This window comes from Esox lucius, chromosome 20 (assembly GCF_011004845.1).
Source record: "Esox lucius isolate fEsoLuc1 chromosome 20, fEsoLuc1.pri, whole genome shotgun sequence".
NCBI lineage: Eukaryota > Metazoa > Chordata > Actinopteri > Esociformes > Esocidae > Esox > Esox lucius.
Genome location: NC_047588.1, coordinates 37,977,981 through 37,999,629, shown reverse-complemented (window position 1 = coordinate 37,999,629; position 21,649 = coordinate 37,977,981). Strand labels below are relative to the sequence as shown.

Below are 21,649 nucleotides of genomic sequence, written 5' to 3'. Positions count from 1 at the left end.
ATTGCTAGGACCCACTACATGTGGTTCCTTGCAAAGAAATATTATTCCTGATAGAATGTTCTCTCAGAATGCTGAGAAGGGGCTCCTGAAAATAATACCTAACTTACATAAAAATGTTTTATCAATCTTCGTTACATAAAAGATAAATGAAGGGAGAACAGTTTCAGAGACTACAAAGTGTCTGTATAATTTTCTTCTGTGAATTACAACACAGACAGGGCACTAAATATGCTGTCAACATATAGCAGAAATAAAGCATTTTTGAATAGAACTGCAATTTGTGTTCTGACAATTCTTTGTTAAAGTTTCAGGTAAGATTTATCAAATACTTATATAGCAAATTCAATTTTTAGTGCTGATTAATCCTAATAATTATATGATCCCCATATCTCAGACTGACTGAATGACAACTGTGTAATTTGCCATAGTCATATTTATTCATAAAGTATAAATTGCTGTATTGTTCACTGTTTTAAATGCAAAACTAATCACAGGAATAAATCAATTTAGAACCCCAAAACAGCACAGTTCTCACACATTTGGTTTTTAAAATAATTGAGAGTTAATTGATTTTGGTTTGTGTCTTACAAGCATTGTAATGTATATGTTTTTCCTCAGATGTTGCATTCCTCAGATGTTGTTTATTGCTCCATGCTATTTACTCAATGTGAAATGTATCTACATTATTTTGTTAGCTGGAGTAAATGAATCTTGGATGTTATAGCAATAACATAAAACATTTTGAGAATTTCTGCAAGACAAATTATTTTTCAATGGAATGTAAGCCTGAAACCCACAGAGAATGCCTGTAAAGTATTCGCCCTTCAAATTTTAGACACCACTGATTTCTGAGGTCAACGGTTTTATTTATTCTGGTCTCAACACACTGTTATTTACCTTGCTGTCAGCATAGAGGTCTGGGTTGTAGATTTGACCCCAAAAACCTTCTAGAAACATCCCCGATAAAAGAAAACAAAAGGTTTGGCACGCTGCACCGATCATGCAAAAAATGTATGAATTTCTCCTCATACATTACACATTCTGTCCACTTTCAAAAAGACAAATTGTTGCATTGATTGCTTATTATGTGGCTTCAGAACTTTTGAGAAAAAAAAAGATATTGAGAATTTTTTGTGAAAACAAAGTTACTTGACAAACCTTAACCACATTTGAAATAGGATATTGGGAAGTAAAGTAGCATTATTCTGGTAATTGGGTGGACTGAAAAATTTAGCTAATCTAGAAAAACCATGTAAAATTACAAATTACATATTTTACTTTGTAAGCTACCCACCAAAATGTTGAGCAATCTCGCAGTTGGTTTGCAGCTAGTTTTTTTTTTATACAAATTGCACATTGAATAAACAAACTTATTTGCAGGTGGGCTGTACTTGAAGAAGATTTTTGAGTAAAACTACAAATGCAGGCTTACAGAAAATCACGGCAATAATTTATAAATTATGTAGAGAGAGTTAAACATTTCTCCATGTCTTCCACTAGGGCTGGCACCAAACCATTGTTTTTCCCACACTTCCAACCAGGAAGTCATTCAGACCACGAGGACATGTTCACTAGACTGCAGGTTTTTGAAAGCCAATCATCAGGAAAACATTGTTGGCGATGCCATCTCCTACCCCAGGCTGACATGCATCACCACATGAAGTCAACAAACCCGTTAGCCAGCGACAATGGTAATGGAACCACTGATATAAAAAACTAGCTGCAAATCAACTGTGAGATTGCTCAACATTTGGGTGGGTAGCTTACAAAGTTAAATATGTAATTTGTAATTTTACATACGTTTTTCTAGATTAGCTAAAAAAAAAAAATCCTTTAAGTCCACCCAAGTACCAGAGAAATGCTGCTCTACATCCCAATATCCTATTTCAAATGTGATAGGAGAAATTGTAATTCATTCAGTTCACTGGGAGCAAGGTTTGTCGAGGGACTTTTTTTTTTTACAGGACTGTCATCCTGGAAGTGACCCAATAATGAACCCTTTTTCAAAGTCGCCTAAATTATTACTTCTTGCCATCTTAATCCAAAATCGAGGTCAACTGGGCTTGCTCAGCATTTTTTACATGCTACAAAGCATGAAGTATAATATCCATAATACTGGCAATTAGAAAATTAGAAAAGTATTTAGAGTTTTTGCAGCTACATGGCCCTTCATGGGGCCTTCTCCATGGTTAACTGTATACAATATATTTTTTCTGGATGTTTATAATGGGATGTGGTGGAGCATATGAGTGTGCTTTTCCTTTCCTACAATATTTTTCTGTACCCCTATACAAATGTGTGTTTCATTTCACTTAATCCATTTGTTGACTTAACATACACTTCTTTTTTTATAAGGCAATTTCAGTGTCTCTGAGTCTGTTTTCAGCAGTTAATTAGCAGTAAAAGTACTACAAAATAAAGACCGAAAAGATGTGTATACCTACGCAGATATCTTTTTGTTAAATGCAAATGATACTGTAAACAGATGGATTTGTACCAACAGGCTAATATCACCGAGCCCAGATTCACCTCGGCCAATGACCGGTCTGTATACAGAACTGCCCGCCCACACTGCCTACAAAACACGGGGGGGGGGGCGTTTTTGTGTGTGTTTGATGCCAGGTCCACCCACGTATCTTTCCTGCCCACCCTGTGCCACCTTTGCTCTGCCCCACCTACTCACCTGTTGTGACAGACCCGCTCACACTCCTGGGTATAAAAGAGCCGTCCCGCAGCAGATCAGGCACCTTTACCCAGAACCTTCTCCTGGAGCCTAAGGACACGATGAGGCTGCTCTCTCAGACACTGTGTCTCTGCCTGGCCCTGGCTCTCTGCCAGGCCGACCACCACGCCGGCCATACAAATGACGGTGAGTTCGCCTCAGCAACTTTGTGGGCTCATTACGTCTGTGTCAACACTATGTCCAGGAATGATTGAAGATTATTTTTTTGTTCTGACTACTTGCTTCTATGTGGACGGACACCTTTCTTCTAACAGATTTATGCAAGGCTTTTGAGAGAAAGTGTCTGTTCTAACAATCGCCTTATTTGTAAAAGGGGTTAGAAGGCCTATTAACTCATGGCAGTGCGAGTCCAAGTTCTCTAGTTACGTGTGAAATGTCCAATATAAACCACACCTCTCTGAAAATGCTTTCTGCAATGTTGGACAGAACGCGGTAATTGTTTAAATGAAGAAAGAGAATATGACATTATGATTGGTGCAATTGCATTTGGTTTTATGCACGGTCACATGTAGCCCTTCATCAAACTGTGTCCTGAATTTCATGTTATTTTTAGTTTTTACTTTTGATCTGAACTAATCCAAATATCGTCAAATTTCATGATAACATGACTTGGACTGTTGGGCCCTAGGTTAGTGTTAGGTTATACGTCAGATGTTATAAAGACTGACTGCAAGCAACCGGGACAGATAGCCCAAAGCCTCAGACGGTCTGCCCGTTACGCAGACCAGACAATGCTTTTAGTTCCATGGAGCTTATTGAGCGATTCATTTCTAAGCGTCCTATTCTGGCGTCCCCGTGTAGCCCAGTAAATGTGCATGGGGCTCACAGCCAGGGAAGTGTGGGCAGTTTGTAAATGCATGGCCTCATTAGTGTCAGTTGCTCCGGGTATGACCGTCTGCAAAATAGGAAAGCTTTGTTGACAGGAAAGCTGTGTTCTGAATACATATGCACTGTTTGGTTTTGGGTTTTTTCCCCCGACTCAGTTAAGCCTGGTGGGCACAATGACCACCAACATGGACAGAATGACCACCAACATGGACAGAATGACCACGGACACCACACTGGGTTCGGGCTTGACCGCTGCAAGGGGCTCGAAATGGACGCCGTTGTGGTGAACGAGGAAGGAGTCCCTTACTTCTTCAAGGGTGAGTCACGGGCGGAAAGGACCGTGGTCATGCTTGCACCAACTGTCACTCACACAACACCAAACCGGCGAGCTAATTCTGAGAATCCAGTTCAGTTCACTGGGACTTGGCTACGTTTTGTCCAACGTAGACATTGTCTTTCCAGAAAACTCAGTTTTCTTTTTGCATACGTCTGAGGTTAGTTTCTGAGGTTAGTGACTCACCAAAGGTGTCACCCGACAGGTGACCACTTGTTCAAGGGTTTCCATGGCAAAGCCGAGCTGTCCAATGGATCGTTCGCTGAACTGGACGACCATCACCACCTGGGGCACGTGGATGCCGCCTTCCGCATGCACTATGAGGACAACCCTACTGAGCACGACCATATCTTCTTCTTCCTGGTACGGTCCACTCGGCAGCCATTAGAACATTCGATTCCTCCCCTACCAAAAAGAGGAATGTAATATGTTGTTTTGATTCATAAATGAACTAATGAACATTTCACGTTCTCCTCCTACGAGGAAACAAGCATTTAAAGTGTTATTGGGAATAACTTAGGTTGAAATTGTTGACAGCCTGGTAAAGGTTTGGGATGGGTTTTCACTTAGTGAGGGGTGATCACTATTTTTGGAATCTAGAGGAAATATACTAACCCTATTTTTTTCTCGTAATTTTCCCAAACTCACTGCTTTGTTAATGTTAACTATATAGCGTATGCTGCTTTTCTTTGAGGTCCAGACAATATGGGGCCTAAATCCATTTTCAACTAGTTCGCTCCATGAAGTGGCTGACCCTGTGACTGCTGGTGGTGTTTTGTTCTGCTACAGGACACCAAAGTGTTCAGCTACTACAAGCACAAGCTGGAGGATGGCTACCCCAAGGACATCTCTGCCGTGTTCCCCGGTATTCCTGACCACCTGACCGCTGCTGTCGTGTGCCCCAAGCCCGACTGTGATGAAGACTCTGTCATCTTCTTCAAGGGTGAGTGAATATATGAAAATGTTTGTGATTTTGTAGCAAGGAAACAATCCCGACCCATGTGACATAAAATGCAGTCCTCTAAGTATTACCCAGAGTTCATGTGTTCTTCCCAGGTGATGATATCTACCACTACAACGTAAGGACAAAGAAGGTCGACGAGAAGGAGTTCAAGAGCATGCCTAACTGCACCTCCGCATTCCGCTATGCTGAGCACTACTACTGTTTCCATGGACACCAATTCTCCAAGTTCGACCCCAAGACGGGCGACGTGCACGGAAGGTACCCCAAGGAGGCCCGGGACTACTTCATGAAGTGTTCCAAGTTCGGTGAGTGACAAAGGACAACAGAACGCAATGGACCGCATTTTTCTTTTTTAATATTTGAGAGAACAAGCGATTGACCGAAAATGTGGGTAAGAAAGCGGGGGATCCAGGGTGCAAATGGGCACAAAGCGATAGTTTTTTTTTTGTCTCTCCATTACACCAGTGCTTAGGACCAACAGCACAGTTAGAATAGTTTGCGTCTCCCAAAAAAGTAACCTATCCCCAGGCAGAGATGTACTAGACACATTGCCCATTAGGGCGACCAGTAGCCTAGCAGTTAACGCCAGCAGCCTAAGTGTGACTAGTTCAAATCCCTGAGTAGGTGTTGTTAAAAAATGCGCTCTTACGTGAGACGTTCCCTAAACTGCTCCCCGTACTCACTCTGGATGAGAACACCCGCCTCTGCTACATTAGGAACATGTACAATGTAAACAGGGAACAGGGTGCTGTTGGGTGCGCAGCATTTGAAATGCAAGCCGTTGGCAGTAGCTAACGCTGCGCTATTGTGTCCCCACCTCAGGAAACACCACAGACCACGTTGAGAGGGAGCAGTGCAGCCGTGTGCACCTGGACGCCATCACCTCAGACGACGCCGGGAATGTCCTCGCCTTCCGAGGTCTGTCACTCCAGCGTCCAGTGCCCAAGCTGGGGGTCTGGGTGGGGACGCTTTGGTGACTTGAAAGTGAATTGGCAAAACTTCACTAATTCACTTTGAACTTATAGAACTGGAGATGCTTTGAAGTTTTAAAAATGAACCTTTCTGAACCTTGAAAAATATATATCCGATGCAAAATCTTACAACAAGTCTCGTTTATCTAGATTAAAATAATACAGTATATTGCAAAGGCATGGACCTATTAGGAGGAAGGCGTGGCATAACGGAGGCATGGCTTTCAGAAGGTTATTTTTGGCAATGATATAATATTAGCTTTGCTGATTATTAGTATTGAATTGGTATCTTCACCGAATTCGGGTTTTGCATAAGAACGTGTTGTATACCCCCCCATTAATGAGTCTCAGACCACCTTTACAGGTGAGGACAACCGAAAAGGAATTACACTGGAATTCAATCTTAGTTAGACCGCTAATAAACCAATTATGGACCAATGATAAGCAACATCTCCATGTCGAACTCCAGGGTTCCTTGATTCACCACTAATTCCAAGAGTGCAGAACACATATTATTGGACTTCCAACTGACATTGTTGCCCACATTTCAGTAGTGCTGTCACGTTTTATGTTTTTGAAAAACACGCGCCTCATACTGCTCTCCGGTCCGAGCTCACATCCTGACCTCTTCTCTCGACCCATGACCTTTAGGCCACTACTTCCTGGATCAGGATGCTGCCACTGAGAAGTGGACAGCTGACCCCATCGAGAAACATTTCAAGGAGCTACACAGTAATCCAGACGCAGTTTTCACCTACGAAAACCACCTCTACATGGTCAAGGTACGCTACACACACACAGGCACACACACACAGTTCAGAGCAGGAGTTGAGGGGTCCATAGACAGTCATGGAATTTCCAAGTGCATGTAAAGAATTGCACAATAACCTAAGGGACCACAATGCAAATCAGCAATTGACTTTACTACCCTTGAAAAGTTTTTGAAATGCAAGTGCTAACTGAGTAAACAGTTATTTTTCCATGACCAATAACCTTGTTCTTGTTTGCAGGATAACAAGATATATGTTTATACAACTGCGGAGCCCCACAAACTTCTGGAAGGGTACCCCAAGGCCCTAAAGGACGAGATTGGACTGGAAGGCCCAATCAGCGCTGCCTTCGTGTGTCAGGATCACCACATCGCACACGTTGTTAAAGGTAAACAGCCACACCAAACCGACCACAGTAAGCTGAATAATAGAATATACATTGACGCGGTTTGCTGTCGAGTTACGTGCTTAACCTGAATTGCTCTTTAAGTCGCTCTGGATAAGAGTATGTGTCATGTATGTCGCTCTGGATAAGAGTATGTGTCATGTATGTCGCTCTGGATAAGAGTATGTGTCATGTATGTCGCTCTGGATAAGAGTATGTGTCATGTATGTCGCTCTGGATAAGAGTATGTGTCATGTATGTCGCTCTGGATAAGAGTATGTGTCATGTATGTCGCTCTGGATAAGAGTATGTGTCATGTATGTCGCTCTGGATAAGAGTATGTGTCCTAAATGATGCATAAAAGCTGTGGCTTATGCTTAGAGAGCTGTGCCGGCTTTGAGGCATTTAAAACATGCTTCTAATGCTAGTCAATGTTAACGTCATCCCTCTCATTCCAGGTCAGACTATCTACGATATCGACCTGAAGGCCTCCCCACGTGTTCCAGTTAAAGATCTCCCGTTCACCACCGTGAGCAGTATAGACGCTGGCATGTGCGGTCCGAAGGGCGTGAAGATATTCAAGGGAAACTATTATTACCACTTTGATAGCATGAAGGTCATGCTGATGTCCAAGTTAATTCCTGAGGCTCACAGTGTTCCAATGGAGCTGTTCGGCTGTGACCACTAGAGGGTGGGGAAAGAGAGAGAGTCGCGTGACGAACAACATCAGACGCAGCAACTGACCTACGGTCCACCAGTCACTTTGTCGTTGTGATGATCCTGTGATTTCATCGTTCCCAGTGCTTTACTGACCTAACAACTGTGTCCTACCTCCAACACTGTTCCTTAAAGAAATGGAAAGTCCTTTCTGTTCTGTTCCTAGTCTCTTGTCCCTCTCACTGAATATCCTGCAGTTGTCCTTGTGCTGGAGCAGTTTTTGTTCTGTGGTGCTCTTTCTGAAAGGCTCATGTGGAATAGAGGGCATCCATTCTTCAAGTGTTGTTCTACAATAAAAATCATGACAGCACCCAACAAAACGTCTCTCATTCGCCTGGTTTCTTTAACTGTAGTTTCAGTGGTAGCTAAAACAGGAAGAAACTGTGTGTGTGTGTGTGGAGATGGTGCTTATCACAGAACAGTCTGGTTCAGTTCTCACCTGGATTTCCATCCAGCTGTGCGGTCAGGTGTAAAACATTTGATTTGATTTTGGGTCCAGAGCCGACTATGCAGTTGGTCCTGCAGTAAGCAGCACAAATAGCACTCAGTTTAGACAGAAACAGAAGTAAACTGACATCCACACACAATCAAGGGGGATGAATCGTGACATAAGAATTTATCACTAACATTAGTGATGTTAGGTTTTGTTTGCTGACTCCGCTAGCTTTTCTTTTTGATTAAATGATCATGGGAATGTGGCATTCCACTAATTATTTGCCTATTTTAGCAAGTTTTTGTATTTACAAGCCCCTGCAATGTCATAGCATTGAGCAACTCTTCAAAGTCATTAGCCCCTAACCCACTTTTGTACATTTAAATGGCTTCTATAGTTATCTACTGATACCTTGCTGATTATTACTAACTAACTTGCTACAGTCCTTAGCTGGGAAATTGCTTACCTGTCGAAGAGAAACAAGTCCAAATCAGTCCATGTATTCCTCTATCTTTCAAAAGTGATGTCTATATTTATTCTAGTTTTCTCTCAAGATCTTTAAGACTGGTAACTTTCTATTTTATTTGGAGGAGTACTGCAAGACCCTGGTGTAATGACGCCTGACGATCTAAAACAGACCTCACCATCGTCAAAGTTTGAGTCTATCTCCCTCACTGGGCTTGATTGCTATGGATGACTGTTAAATTCCCGCCCCCTCATTAGCTTAAGGACGAGGAAAAATAGTATTGACAACCCTACTAATTGTCTAGTTCAGGTGTTTCAGCCATACCCATTTATCACGTTTCCATAAAATCTTACCGAAGAGCTCAGTGACTTTAAACATGGCACTGTGATAGGATGCCACCCTTGCCACAAGTCAGTTTGTGTCATTTCTGACCATCCCATTATCATGCGCAATGCCAAACGTCGGCTGGAGCTGTATAAACACCATGGACGAATCTGGGTGTGGCGGATGCCAGGAGAACGCTACCTACCGGAATACATAGTGCCCACTATGAAGTTTAAAGTTTGGTAGAGGAGGGATAATGATCTTGGGCGGTGTTTCAGGATTTGTGCTTGTCCCCTTAGTTCTTAAGCCCTGAATGTATTGTGGTCCTAGCAACGTCCTAGCAATCACTGTAGTGTCTCTATTGCTTAATACAATTACAGTGGATATAGAAAGGCTGCACACCCCATGTAAAAGACATGTCAGAACTTTTTTCACCTTTAATGTGACCTATAACATGAACAATTCAATTGAAAAACAAACTGAAATCTTTGAGGGGGAAAAATAAAAAATCTAAATCAATAACCTGGTTGCATAACTCCTGTTGAGTTCTGGCATGTTCAGCTAAAGTTGTAAATATGACGTTATGCTACCTAGCTTGGTGTGTTACAGTACTGTATTAGTTGGCTAGGCTAGCCCTTTTTACTACAGAGGCTGTGGTACATTTTACAAAAATGTTGCACTTTTGAAGCTAACAGTGTATTGCATTTAATAACTTTATGTTTGGTTTATTAGATTTTTAAAGAAAAATAGGGAAGATGGAGGGCGCCATCAAAGAAATTAACGAATCCATCAACGAGATAAAATTGAAGATGGATGTCAATAAAATTGGTACAGGGAGCATGCAACTGCCATTGGAGCTATGTGTAAGCTGCAACTCTCTATTATACATATTTTACAGCTAAGGCAAAGGCCTAGAATAGATGGTTTGCATTCACATTGGTAACATATTTTTGTATCATTCCAACCACATGCCTTACCATCAATAGGGCATGTCATCAGAAACCTTGGAGAGCTAAGTATGTGACATATGAATACAGGCACAGATATACATTGAGTAGACTACACTAATACACTGTCTTGTTTTTTTTTCTAGATAATGTTTTGGCACATTATACTTATATGCAAACACTATCACTCAAGCTCCTTAAGTTTCGAGTTTACGTTGTACTCTTGACTGAATGTCTGACATGGTTAAAGCAGTTACTTTGCGCATATTTATACTAATTCCTAATCATTTCTGTTTCAGGTCTCCTTGCACAATGAAGACCTCACAGTGGCAGTTGTGCAGGCTGAAAGGAATGGCAATCTCATCTGGTGTATGCGTATTTTAATAAGTACATTTTGTCACATAGACTAATAAAGGCTACTACTGTATATATACACAGAGGCTTGAAACAACGCATTTGAAAATCTAAAAACTAAAAGGAAGATTGAGTTGGAGAAAATTAAACGCAAGAAACTTCTTACCAGCCGCCGTGACCGGGTAAACTGTTTTATACCTCATATTGAATTGAATGTACCACCTATTATAAAGAAATGTTTCAGCCTATATTAACACACGTTTACTGTGGTGTATTTATTTAACATGTATTCATACAGGGCAATCCCCTGTAATTAAAAGACAATAGTCTAAGTGATACCAATACCATAAACTAAATAAAATAATACAGCTATACCGCTATCCATGGCATTAAACGTTAGACCCATCAACCACACCGCTATCATTGGCATGAAATATGTTTTTACATCGGCTTATATTAGTGATGGGTATTCCGGCTCTTTTCAGTGAGCCGTCTCGTTTGACTCAGCTCACTGAAAAGATGGCTCTTTTGGCTTACAAACGGCTCTTTAAAAAAATACATGTTTTAACTATGACTTTGACTATGATAGGTGTGAAAACAATTCTAATTAGATTATTAAATGAAATCATACTCACAATGTCTCACAATTTCTTTAAAAATGCATTGATTGAAAAGAATACTATTAAACATTTGCATTTAAATCATAACTTTTTAATGTATAGAAACAACATTCAAAACAAATACAATCTGAACAACAAAATAGTCCCTCTTTTTCTCTTCTTTATTGCCATTTTCACACACACACACACACACACACACACACACACACACACACACACACACACTTTTATTTTATGAGAGATTTGCAATCAGAAATGCAAGCTGCCTTACTTCCTTCTCTGAGTAATTATTTGTCCTGTTTTCGAGAAGACCCTCTCAGACGGAGTGGATGAGTCTCCCTGTAATGACTTTAATCAGCTGTGGGTAGATAGAGGCCTTGTTCTTCCACCAGCTCAGAGGAACTGCAAATCTTTGGAGGAGGGGCTCCTCCAAATAGGATCAGACCTCCATTATGGCATCTGCTGAGGGATTCCTCAAGGGAGCTGTTGCGTCTCTGATGTAAGGATGATGAGAGAGGCAACGAATATAAAACATCATATGAAGTTTTGTCTCCGAAGAGGCGGTCTTCCAAATGTACTTGCGTCATTCAACAATGTCAAAGGGAACTGGATGATAACCGAAAAAAGGGAAAGGATCCCAGGTCCAGCCACACCAGAGTGAGTCTTGGGAGGGAGAGCACTGGAGAACCACCAAGCCAACCTTCCAACCAGAGGTATTTGTCTGCGGGAGGCGAAACTGAGACATAGACCCAATATTCACAGATAATTCGTTTTGAAATTAATGTTGTTGACTGAAATATTAATTCTGTGTTTTTCGGGATGGTTGTTGAATGTTTTCAGACAATTATAGTTTATGTTAACAAGTGTAATGCCAATGTTTAGATTTTCTTTGCTGTTTTAATAAATAAATATCAGCGATCCCAGTCGACCATTTCTTTTCATTCAAATATCAGTAAGCACTTCAGATGGCTGCTTTAGGCTTTTTTTGTGGGTTGTTGTATTAATCTCAATCAATTTGTTTGTTTTTTGTTTCAAATTATTTTGTAGGCTATGGACAAGACATGAAGTACGATATTTCCTGAGAAGCATACTCTCCAAATATAATACACATTCCCGTAATTTGATCCAAATCCGGTTGTTACGAACGCTGTGGCTCATAACATAAAACGCATGCAAATTAGTGTAGTGTAAAGGCACAGTGAGAACAAACGACACAGACAACCAAAGCTGCCGTCAAACATAAAACGTTTATTTTAAACACACAGTAAAGGGGTTAGGGAAAAGGGGCTGAGCTGGACCCAAGAAATTAAATAATATAGTCCAAACACAGGTTGAACAAGGACTAAACAGCAAACAATTGACTAAACAACACCAAACAAAACACCACAACAATACATACTCACATGAAACAGAACACAGTGAGATGTATGTATGAACAAAGTGTCTGTCTATCAAAAAGGGTATGTATCTCAAGACTGTCTATGTCCATGTGAGGTAAAGCAAGAGTATCTTTAGGAGAACCAACTGACTGGGTTTTTAAACCAGGGGATGTGTGATGCGATTGGGTAATGGAAAAAGGCTGTACATTTTCCTAATGTCATACCGTACATATCTTGGCCATATCTTTGCCTGGAAGAGGAATGTTATATTTTTTACCTTCCGAATTCATGATTTTACTGTCCATTAGGGACATGATAGCCTATCTGGATAAGAAACATTTCATGTACATACTCCAAATATCCACATTCCTGACATTTTGAATAAGATGTAGGATTCCAAATAAATTGAGGATATGAATCATCAGATAGTTGAGTATGATAGTGTTTTGCCCCACACAAGGTAGAGATAACATTCATAAGAGTCTGCTATTCCTGAGACTACATATCCTGGTATGGGGAAATGGTGACTCAGAGTTTCTTAAAGAGTGCTTAAAAACGCATATACGGATTCCAAAATGTGCCATTATAAATCAATAACATTTGTGGTCAGAGAATGTTAAATTTGTTACATTTGGCTTCTTCAAATTAGGGAATATGTAAAATTGTATATGTACGTATTTTCGTGGTTTTCGGGACTCCAAATGTGTCAATTTGATGATGCATTGCGAATTCGGAGATTAGATATTCTCAGAGTAAGATAGCAAGGCCACGCGCGTTTGGTACGTATGACGCGCATATACGAGTCTGGTATCTCCGGGACTAGTCACCGTGACAAGGGAACATTTTGATGTCGAATTTCCTATGTGCTTTTACAGTGCCAATACAGATTTCGGATTTTGTCATGATATGAATTCAATGACAGTTCGGGTTAGAGCATTTTCACTCTCTTTACTTAATTCAGGAAAATATAGCCTTGTATATATCTGTATTTTCAGGGTTTTTGGCCCAGTGCATGTTCAGAATTAACCAATCACATTCAAACTCATGTTAAATAGAAGTCATTACATACCTGCCATCATTTAAAGTGAATCTGATTAATCACAAATAAAGTTCAGCTATTCTAGTAGGACTTTCCTGACACTTTCTTAGTTGCATCTAAGAGCAAAAGCCATTGTCCGCAGAGAGCTTCCAAAGCGTCAGAGGAATCTCGTTGAATGATATTAGTCAGGAGAAGAGTACAAAATAATTTCCAAAGCATTCAATATTTTTGGCCATAATTCCAAAAGGTATTTTTGGCGCAAAAACAACTCTGCAAATCACCCAAAGAACACCATACCCACAGTGAAGCATGGTGGTGGCAGCATCATGTTTTGGGGCTGTTTTTCTTCAGCTGGAACTGGTGCCTTTGTCAGGGTGGTTGGAATTATGAACAGGTGCAAATACCCGGCAATTTTAGCCCAAAGCCTTCAGGCGTCCATTAGAAAGCTGAAGATGAAGAGAAAGTTCACCTTTCAGCATGACAACGACCCAAAGCACACATCCAAATCCACAAAAGCATGGCTTCACCAGAAGAAGATTAATGTTTTGGAATGATCTGACAGATTAGGAGCGCTTTTGCAAAGAAGAGTGGGCAAATATTGCCAAGTCTATATGTGTCATGTTATTAGACTCCTACCCAAAAAGTTTAGTTTAAGGGTGTGCACACTTATGCAACCAGGTTATTGTGAGTTGTTTTTTTTCCCTGTTAAAAATTTTAGTTTGTTTTTCAATTGAATTGTTCACAGTATAGGTCACATTTGAAGTGGAAAAAGTTCAGACATGATTTATCATTGTCCCATTCATTTACATCACAAGTACCAGGCATTTTAACAGGGGTGTGTAGACTTTTTATATCCACTGTATACAGCTCCGGCAAAAATTAAGAGACCATTGCACCTTTTTCTTTCCTTTCCAAAAACATTGAAAAGGAAGGTTTTGAATGAGGAACAGAAGGGTTAAATTTAAGAGACCACTGCAAATTGAATGCTTCTGTTCCTCACTCAAAACCTTCCTTTTCAACTTTTGTGTTGTTTATGTACACATTTATTTATTGAAACATGTATTTATGTACTGTTGATTTTGGCAGTTCTGGTCTTCCATAGGTATTATGTTTTTTTAATTGTCACTTTTACACTATGTATGCCTATTAGGTGATATATTGTAGGCCTATTATAATGTATAGTTGTATTGTGCTATGTTTTGATTTCTGTTTGGACCACAGGACGAGTGGATCCAAAGAAAGTCATAAACACTACATTTCCTTTTCGTCCAAGTCACTGCACATGCCAAGCCTTTGTACGTTTCCCGTAACAATTGTTTTATACCTTTTCTTTAGCCAGCTACACGAGGGCGCTGTAGTCGAGTCCCAGATAGACCGCTAATCACTAAAGAATAGCATAATTAGTCAAACTGTTATTAGGCCCAGAGGCGTAAAGCAAATCAAGACACTTACGGGAACACTTGCGAACGCGAAGTGGACTCGACAGACCTTTCACAAGTTAGTGGGAGAAGTTAAGTAGTTGTCCTTGTTTGCACGTGTTTCTAAATCTACAAGAACATATATATTCGAGCCAATGTCTTTAGAAGCTGAAACTTTACATAACAATAAGTAATTTACGCCAGAAAACTATTTAAACTATTTTCCAGGTCAAACCAACATGTATGTAAAATCAATTATAGCCTATATATTTGTTCAGGCTATGAATGAAAGTTCACGTTGGCACACACACAAAACGTATTTTGTATTGTTATGATCCTGAGCTGCAATCATTTTCTATTAAGATTTATTTCATGACCTGTCTGAAACCTTCGACACAAGGTTCACTTTTGTTGGCCACATTTGTACAAGCGTAATGCCGGCAACATTAGTGAATCGGCAACAATACTAAGACTTCCTGTTTTCGTATTTTGCCTTCAAAAGGTTGGCCTGAAAATACTATTTTTACAGCTTTGCATAGTGCATTAAAGTATTGTAAAAAAATATTCTGGAGAATCTATGAATGGCGTCATTTCCTAAAGCACTACGCAATTGCAAGTGTTGCTGGATTTTTCCTCTGCCTATTCCCTTGGCCTCAAAGCAAATCACTGTTGTTGGATTATATATTATACAATACATATTTATAAATTCACTGCCGCGTGTAGAACAATTCTTCCGCTATGAGGCAATAGTCTATAGGCTATATTAGCTTTCATATGCAATGATTTGCATTAGCACACATTTGATCATGTTTCAAAAATCAATCTATCATGCACATATCACAAACACTAATGACTGGTAATATGTAGATTTTTGTTTTTATAAATCATGAATACAGATTTACGTCACTTTTCTATTATTACGTCTGCGACATTTATTTAGAAATATTCCACAATTCTGTGACCCGGAAGTGCATAATAATGTTGCTCACAGGACGTAGGTTAACAATACGTGATTACGTAGGTCACTTTGCGTCTTCTTTGTACCAGGCGTCAGGTGTTGTTAGTAAGCTCACAATGTTTTATTCAAGATTACTAGCGTTTAAGTCGGTTCCTTACCTTGTTAAATCAAAGATTTTACACGCGGGGTTTCACACAAGTGCCAGTTGCAGTGGTGCAAAAGTTGCAGTTGTAAGTTAACCTACCTATCATGCGGTGCTAGGACTGTGAACGTGATTTGTGCAATGATACATTACTGCATATATATGTTTTGTCTGGTAACTTTGTCTGACAATTTGAAATTACTTCCTGACATCAAAAATAAAACGCCACTACAAAATACCGAAGGCGTTCGTGTGTGGATGGCATGCCATATTGTATATTCATAAGATCACCACAACACGACCGACAAATGCTTTTCTCGTCGACTGCAGTATGTGACATGGTTTCTTATGATGCCAACCTCTCTAATTAAGGTGCTGTCTGGGTGTGGAGTGTATGATGGAACAGAAATCCATGAAGCTTCCGCGTGAGTTGGCCTATTTCTGTGCGGTTACACTCTGTTTAAATCCATTAATTTCAAGCCAGGTAGGCTGTCCTCTTCCTGCCAACGGATCTGTTTAGTGGTTTCCTGAATTCAACATACCTGGTATTCTAGATCAGTTAAAATCAACACACCTGATATTCTAGATCAGTTAAAGGAAAAACATTGAATGCTGTTTTGCAGTGGGGTTTTGAATCCCCTCAGCCTACAACACAAAAATGCATGCACTCGCATTGCCAGTGAACCATCAGAAGATACACTTTAATTCATAAACTGCAAAAAACATAGTGTGTTTCTTTAGCGCTTATATGATTCAAATCAGGTCACATTCTGCGGACTGTCATGTCAACAGAAGGTGTTGGCTAACATTGAATTGCTTACCACATTTTCTCACGGGGGGTATTTGTGTGTGTCAGGATCTTGGTGCACCTGAGCAGGGGTGGGGCAGAGGTCCAGATGTACGCTCCTGACATTACTCAGATGCATGTCATTGACCATGGGAAGGGGGTGCCGATGGAGGACACGACCCGGAACGTCCTGGCTGAGTCCGCGCGCATCGCTAGGGGCAAAGTCACGGATTTGGCCGAACTGAGTGTCGGCGACCACGACGCGATCATCTTCCCGGGAGGCTTTGGGGCCGCCAAAAACCTGTATGTTGACCAGTCGAATGTACCTGCGTTAGCTGAGACTTTGTGTGTTGTTTACGGAATTGGGCGGGCCGTGTGGACGCCGCCTCTCTGTTTTAGACCGTTGGGTTTTAGTTGTGTTCCATGGCAGGTCGACGTTTGCTGTGGACGGTCCGGACTGCAAAGTCAACAAGGACGTGGAGCGTGTCGTGAAGGACTTTCATAAGGCCGGAAAACCTATCGGGTCAGTGTGTTGTATGTCAATGCTTGTCCGGTGCTGTGGCCTCTTGGGTGTGTCTCAGTGCTTAGAAGTAGTCCCATGTTTTGTTCTTTTCCTATTTTTTTCTACTATTTTGACGTTACCAAGTATTGGATGCCTATACCAGGAATTCATATTCACATGCCCAGTTCTTTCAAAATAACGTGGATAGGAATAAAAAGGTTTTGCTCTATTTTGAAGAATTGGAATAGGAAACTAATATCCCATAGGCAACCTTTTCTAAACGGAGCAACCAGTGATGCTTGTTCACCATCACAGTGGCCCTGTGACTGTTGCCGTTTGGAAGATTCCGCGTGGGGCGAGGTTGTCCTAACAGTCTGTGTGTCGTAACCCCCAGGTTATGTTGTATCTCCCCCGTTCTGGCGGCCAAGCTGATCCCCGGGGTGGAGGTCACGGTGGGGAAGGAGGAAGAGGAGGGGGGAAAGTGGCCCTACGCCGGTACTGCTGCTGCTATCAAGGGTCTGGGAGCCAAGCACGTTGTCAAGGAGGTCACCATATCCTTCAGGGTGTAACGGATCGATGAGGTGTTATTATGCAGAATGTCGGTCTGGTCGGGGATTTTCCTGTGGAACTCTGCAGGCTGGAGTGCGGCTCTTTCCATGATGGGGTTGATTTCTATGAACGACCATGATGTATGCACGTGGTGCCTGACTGTAGGCCCTCTGTATGTCGACTGTAGGCCCTCTGTATGTCGACTGTAGGCCCTCTGTATGTCGACTGTAGGCCCTCTGTATGTCCACTGTAGGCCCTCTGTATGTCCACTGTAGGCCCTCTGTATGTCCACTGTAGGCCCTCTGTATGTCCACTGTAGGCCCTCTGTATGTCCACTGTAGGCCCTCTGTATGTCCACTGTAGGCCCTCTGTATGTCCACTGTAGGCCCTCTGTATGTCCACTGTAGGCCCTCTGTATGTCCACTGTAGGCCCTCTGTCAACATAAACTGTCTCAGTAAGGTGTTGGTTCACCAGGAACTGTCAGAATTGCTTCAATGCGCCTTGGCATAGATTCTACAAGTCTCTGGAACTGTACTGGGGAAAACCAAATATTCCCTCATTTGGTGTTTTGATGATGGTGGTTGACTGTCTAACGCGTCAGGCCAAAATGTTTGTCACCAGGTGTTTTATTGGGTTATTGTGTTGAGATCTGGTGACTGTGAAGGCCATAGAATATGGGTCATCATTATGATTTTTATACTCATCAAACCATTCTCTGACCCTCTGAGCCCTGTAGATGGGGTCATTGTCATCCTTGAAGAGACCCATCCAATAATGAACCCTTTCAAAACCACTTAAATCTTCTTGACATCTAGATCCAAAGTCGAGGTCAACTGGGCTAGCTTGCTTTTTACACATGCCTCAGAGCGTGATCAATCAATCAATCAATCAAATTTATTTATAAAGCCCTTTTTACAACAGCAGTTGTCACAAAGTGCTTTACAGAGACACCCGGCCATAAACCCCAAGGAGCAAACAACAGTAGTGTTGAATTTCAGTGGCTAGGAAAAACTCCCTAAGAAGGTCGAATTTCAGGAAGAAACCTAGAGAGGGGTGACCAGTCCTCTTCTGGCTGTGCCGGATGAGATATTAAGAGTCCAATTGGAATAATAAATGCATTTCTCTGGGCTAAATCCAGGGTCTATTTGATTTTAGACTAGGTCAGAAGTATGACCAGGTGGATAAGGACAGGGACAGCAACGGGCCCCCCAAACCAGGTAATCCGCAGGTGTGGACCAGGACCTCATCTCCTCCTAAAATGTAAAACTGGAGGAGACTGAAAAAAAGTTAGTAGTGCATTCCTCATATCCCCCAGCACAATAATATAGCAGCGTAACCTTGGAACTGAGACGGGGGGGGGGGTCCGGTGACACCGTGGCCCTACCCGCATTTCTGCATTCATTACGTGCCTTCCATTTATTCAGGGTTTTCATTTGTGCCCCGTCTGTACCTCGGTTAGCCATGAATTCCATGAGGTTTGACAACATGGGACACACAGACCCAATCTGAAGTTTCCCCGTTTTGAGTCTGTTCAAACGGCATAGACCTTTAATGGCAGTGGCATGCAGGCTTCCTCCCGGCGGCGCCTGTCCTCTAACTCGCTCTGTGTGATTTTTTTCCCCCCGACCTCTGCGTCCCTCTTTGTGTGACCCTTGACCTGACGTGTGTCCTCACGAGGCCCATGTGGACCAGAAGAACAGGGTGGTGACATCGCCGGCCTTCATGTGTGAGACCCAGCTGCACCTGATCTTCGATGGCATCGGGGCCATGGTTGCCGACGTCCTCAAACTCAGCGGGAAATGAGACGGAGAGTCCCCGTTACAACCTGGTGTCGCACGAAATGGGAAGTTAGAGTTATTGACAAACCGTTTGTCAAGATTTAGGTTTTATTGAATGTGCCAGTATTCAGTAGGAGTAATTCGATTGTATGTTTTTGGTAAACATCTACTGAATATCAGTATATGAATGACAACAACCGGCTCTAATCCTGATATCATCAGGTACCTTTCCTCTCCCACAGAATTCTTGTCTAAATTTAGAGAATCGTTACAATTTCCTGTGTTGTCCAGCAGAGGGTGATAACGAGGGCGGTGAGGAGTAATTGCACCTAATGAAAAAAGTATTGAGATTGCACTTTGTGTAGCCATGGATATAATTGTTGTTTTATTTATTCACACCCCCTTCACCTTTACTGTTTGTTTCTGGAATCACAAATTAAACACTGGTTCTCATTATGACTTTGTGTCTGGCCTTTAGGGGAGGGTCACTTGTTTTTTGTGGTCAGGGAGGGTCACGTGAAAATGTATTTTGCTGAAGCTTGGGCCATCCATTCTCATTTCTGAGAGGTCCAACTTCCTCCAGGTATCCTTAATTATTAATAACGTACACTCAGTAATATCAGTGTTTTGTGTGTGATATCTCATGGTGTGACGATAACTATTTACCACTAGAGGGAGCCGAAAGTTTGTATTATGATCTCTGTTTTAAAAAAGGTTTATGCAGTCTACAAATTCATCATAAGAACTTTACTGGGTGTTTAAAGACAATGTGACATTTAAGTGACGTCAAGCTGTAAAAGTGTGTGTATATATATCTCCACTTCTGAATAATAAAAAAAAGCTTGAAGACTTGCACGTGTGAATGGCTTTATTTCCATTGAATCGCACATGAGATGTCATGTCTGTTAACTAATTTCTGTGAAACAGTGTGGAGATTTGAAACGTTGTTTATCTTCTGCTTGAAGGAACAAGAAAGCCGCGGGTAATAGAATATTAATAATGACTCTGGTTATTATGGAGCTGAGATCTCATAGGAGACCTTTGTCTGTGTGTCCCACATTCCCCCACGCTGTACATGCATTTTAACCCAATTCTCACAAGTAGTCTCAGCGTCCAGCTTTTGTGGTACCCGAGTGTCTAGTGTGTGATAAGGTACCATTCGGCACTGTGGTGTGTTATGGGAGGACAATGTTTTTTCTCCCCTGCCAAGACATTTGCAAATTTCTTTAGGGATTTAATGTAACCCACATGGAAGTATTGAACCAACCCCTTTTTCCAACAGCAGAAATAAGTCTTATATTGGTTGTGACCAATATACACAACCAATATAACCACATACTCTACGGAAAACTACACGTCCTGCAAGTGTTACCCGCCTTATGGAAATGTTGTAATTGGAAGTCATATTTTAAATTGAGATTGTTCCTTGCTGTGGGTGGTTTGAATGTATGCCTGCCCTGGTCTGTTAAGGATGGTTGTGGACAGATATGGATTGGCAGCTATTCTGCCAACTTGGTGTCAGTATGGCAACTGCTCTTCAGCGGTTACAAATTATGAAGCCAGATGTTTAAGGCTTTTTCAAACTCCAATCTTCAGTTTGCTGCAAATATTATATATTTTGGTAATATCAAGCTCTTATTAGCCCATAAGGGCGAACACTGTCACTGACATTTGTACTGTAGAGGCACATTGCACCTCTCCTACTTCATATAGGATTTTGGAAATGACTGTTGTTCAATACATAATAACCATAAAAGGGAATTTAATGGATAGCTATTTTATGAGGGAAGGTAATTTATTAACAGATAGTTGCAGTGTGCATTTTATTTTACAATGTTCTCATTTTAGTAATTTAGCACAGACTAATCTGTACCGTGTACTGAAGCGATTCAGTTAAAGTGCCTTGCTCAAGGACACAACAAATCTGCAGCCCTTACCCGGCATGGGAAAAGAACCAACAAACCTTGGGTTCCTGGGCCGACGCTGTGACCTCTGAAACCACGGTGTCATCACAGAGCGGCAGGAGGTGCTGGGTTTTCTTGCCTTCCTACGATGGACTGGGCATGATTGGCAGGCAGCCTCGTATGAGCTCACCCTTCAGAAGAGGCTCTCATGAGGGCACAAGGACCTGTGAAGAGCGAAAGGTCAGAGGGTGGACTCCTCACAACGAGCCGGCGCGCACCATTCTCTTGTTCCACACCACACTCACGCCGTTTTGTCTCAGTCCATCTATTCAGGGA

The 21,649-nt window shown here is 41.5% G+C and overlaps 2 protein-coding genes across 2 annotated transcripts; both read left to right on the top strand.

The window, feature by feature from the left end:
* Nucleotides 1–1,673: 1,673 nt before the first annotated feature.
* LOC105029808 (hemopexin) lies at nt 1,674–8,032 on the top strand. Its single transcript, XM_010903342.5, has 10 exons — nt 1,674–1,691; nt 2,623–2,869; nt 3,727–3,888; nt 4,111–4,268; nt 4,695–4,848; nt 4,962–5,174; nt 5,692–5,787; nt 6,492–6,622; nt 6,851–6,998; nt 7,454–8,032. Exons 1-10 carry the CDS (start codon nt 1,689–1,691, stop codon nt 7,681–7,683), a joined length of 1,542 nt encoding a protein of 513 aa, XP_010901644.4. The 5' UTR covers nt 1,674–1,688; the 3' UTR covers nt 7,684–8,032.
* A 7,674-nt stretch (nt 8,033–15,706) lies between these two features.
* gatd3a (glutamine amidotransferase like class 1 domain containing 3A) lies at nt 15,707–19,868 on the top strand. The gene is made up of 6 exons (XM_010903343.3): nt 15,707–15,880; nt 16,165–16,217; nt 16,649–16,882; nt 17,010–17,102; nt 17,476–17,632; nt 19,306–19,868. Exons 1-6 carry the CDS (start codon nt 15,767–15,769, stop codon nt 19,432–19,434), a joined length of 780 nt encoding a protein of 259 aa, XP_010901645.2. The 5' UTR covers nt 15,707–15,766; the 3' UTR covers nt 19,435–19,868.
* Nucleotides 19,869–21,649: the final 1,781 nt, after the last annotated feature.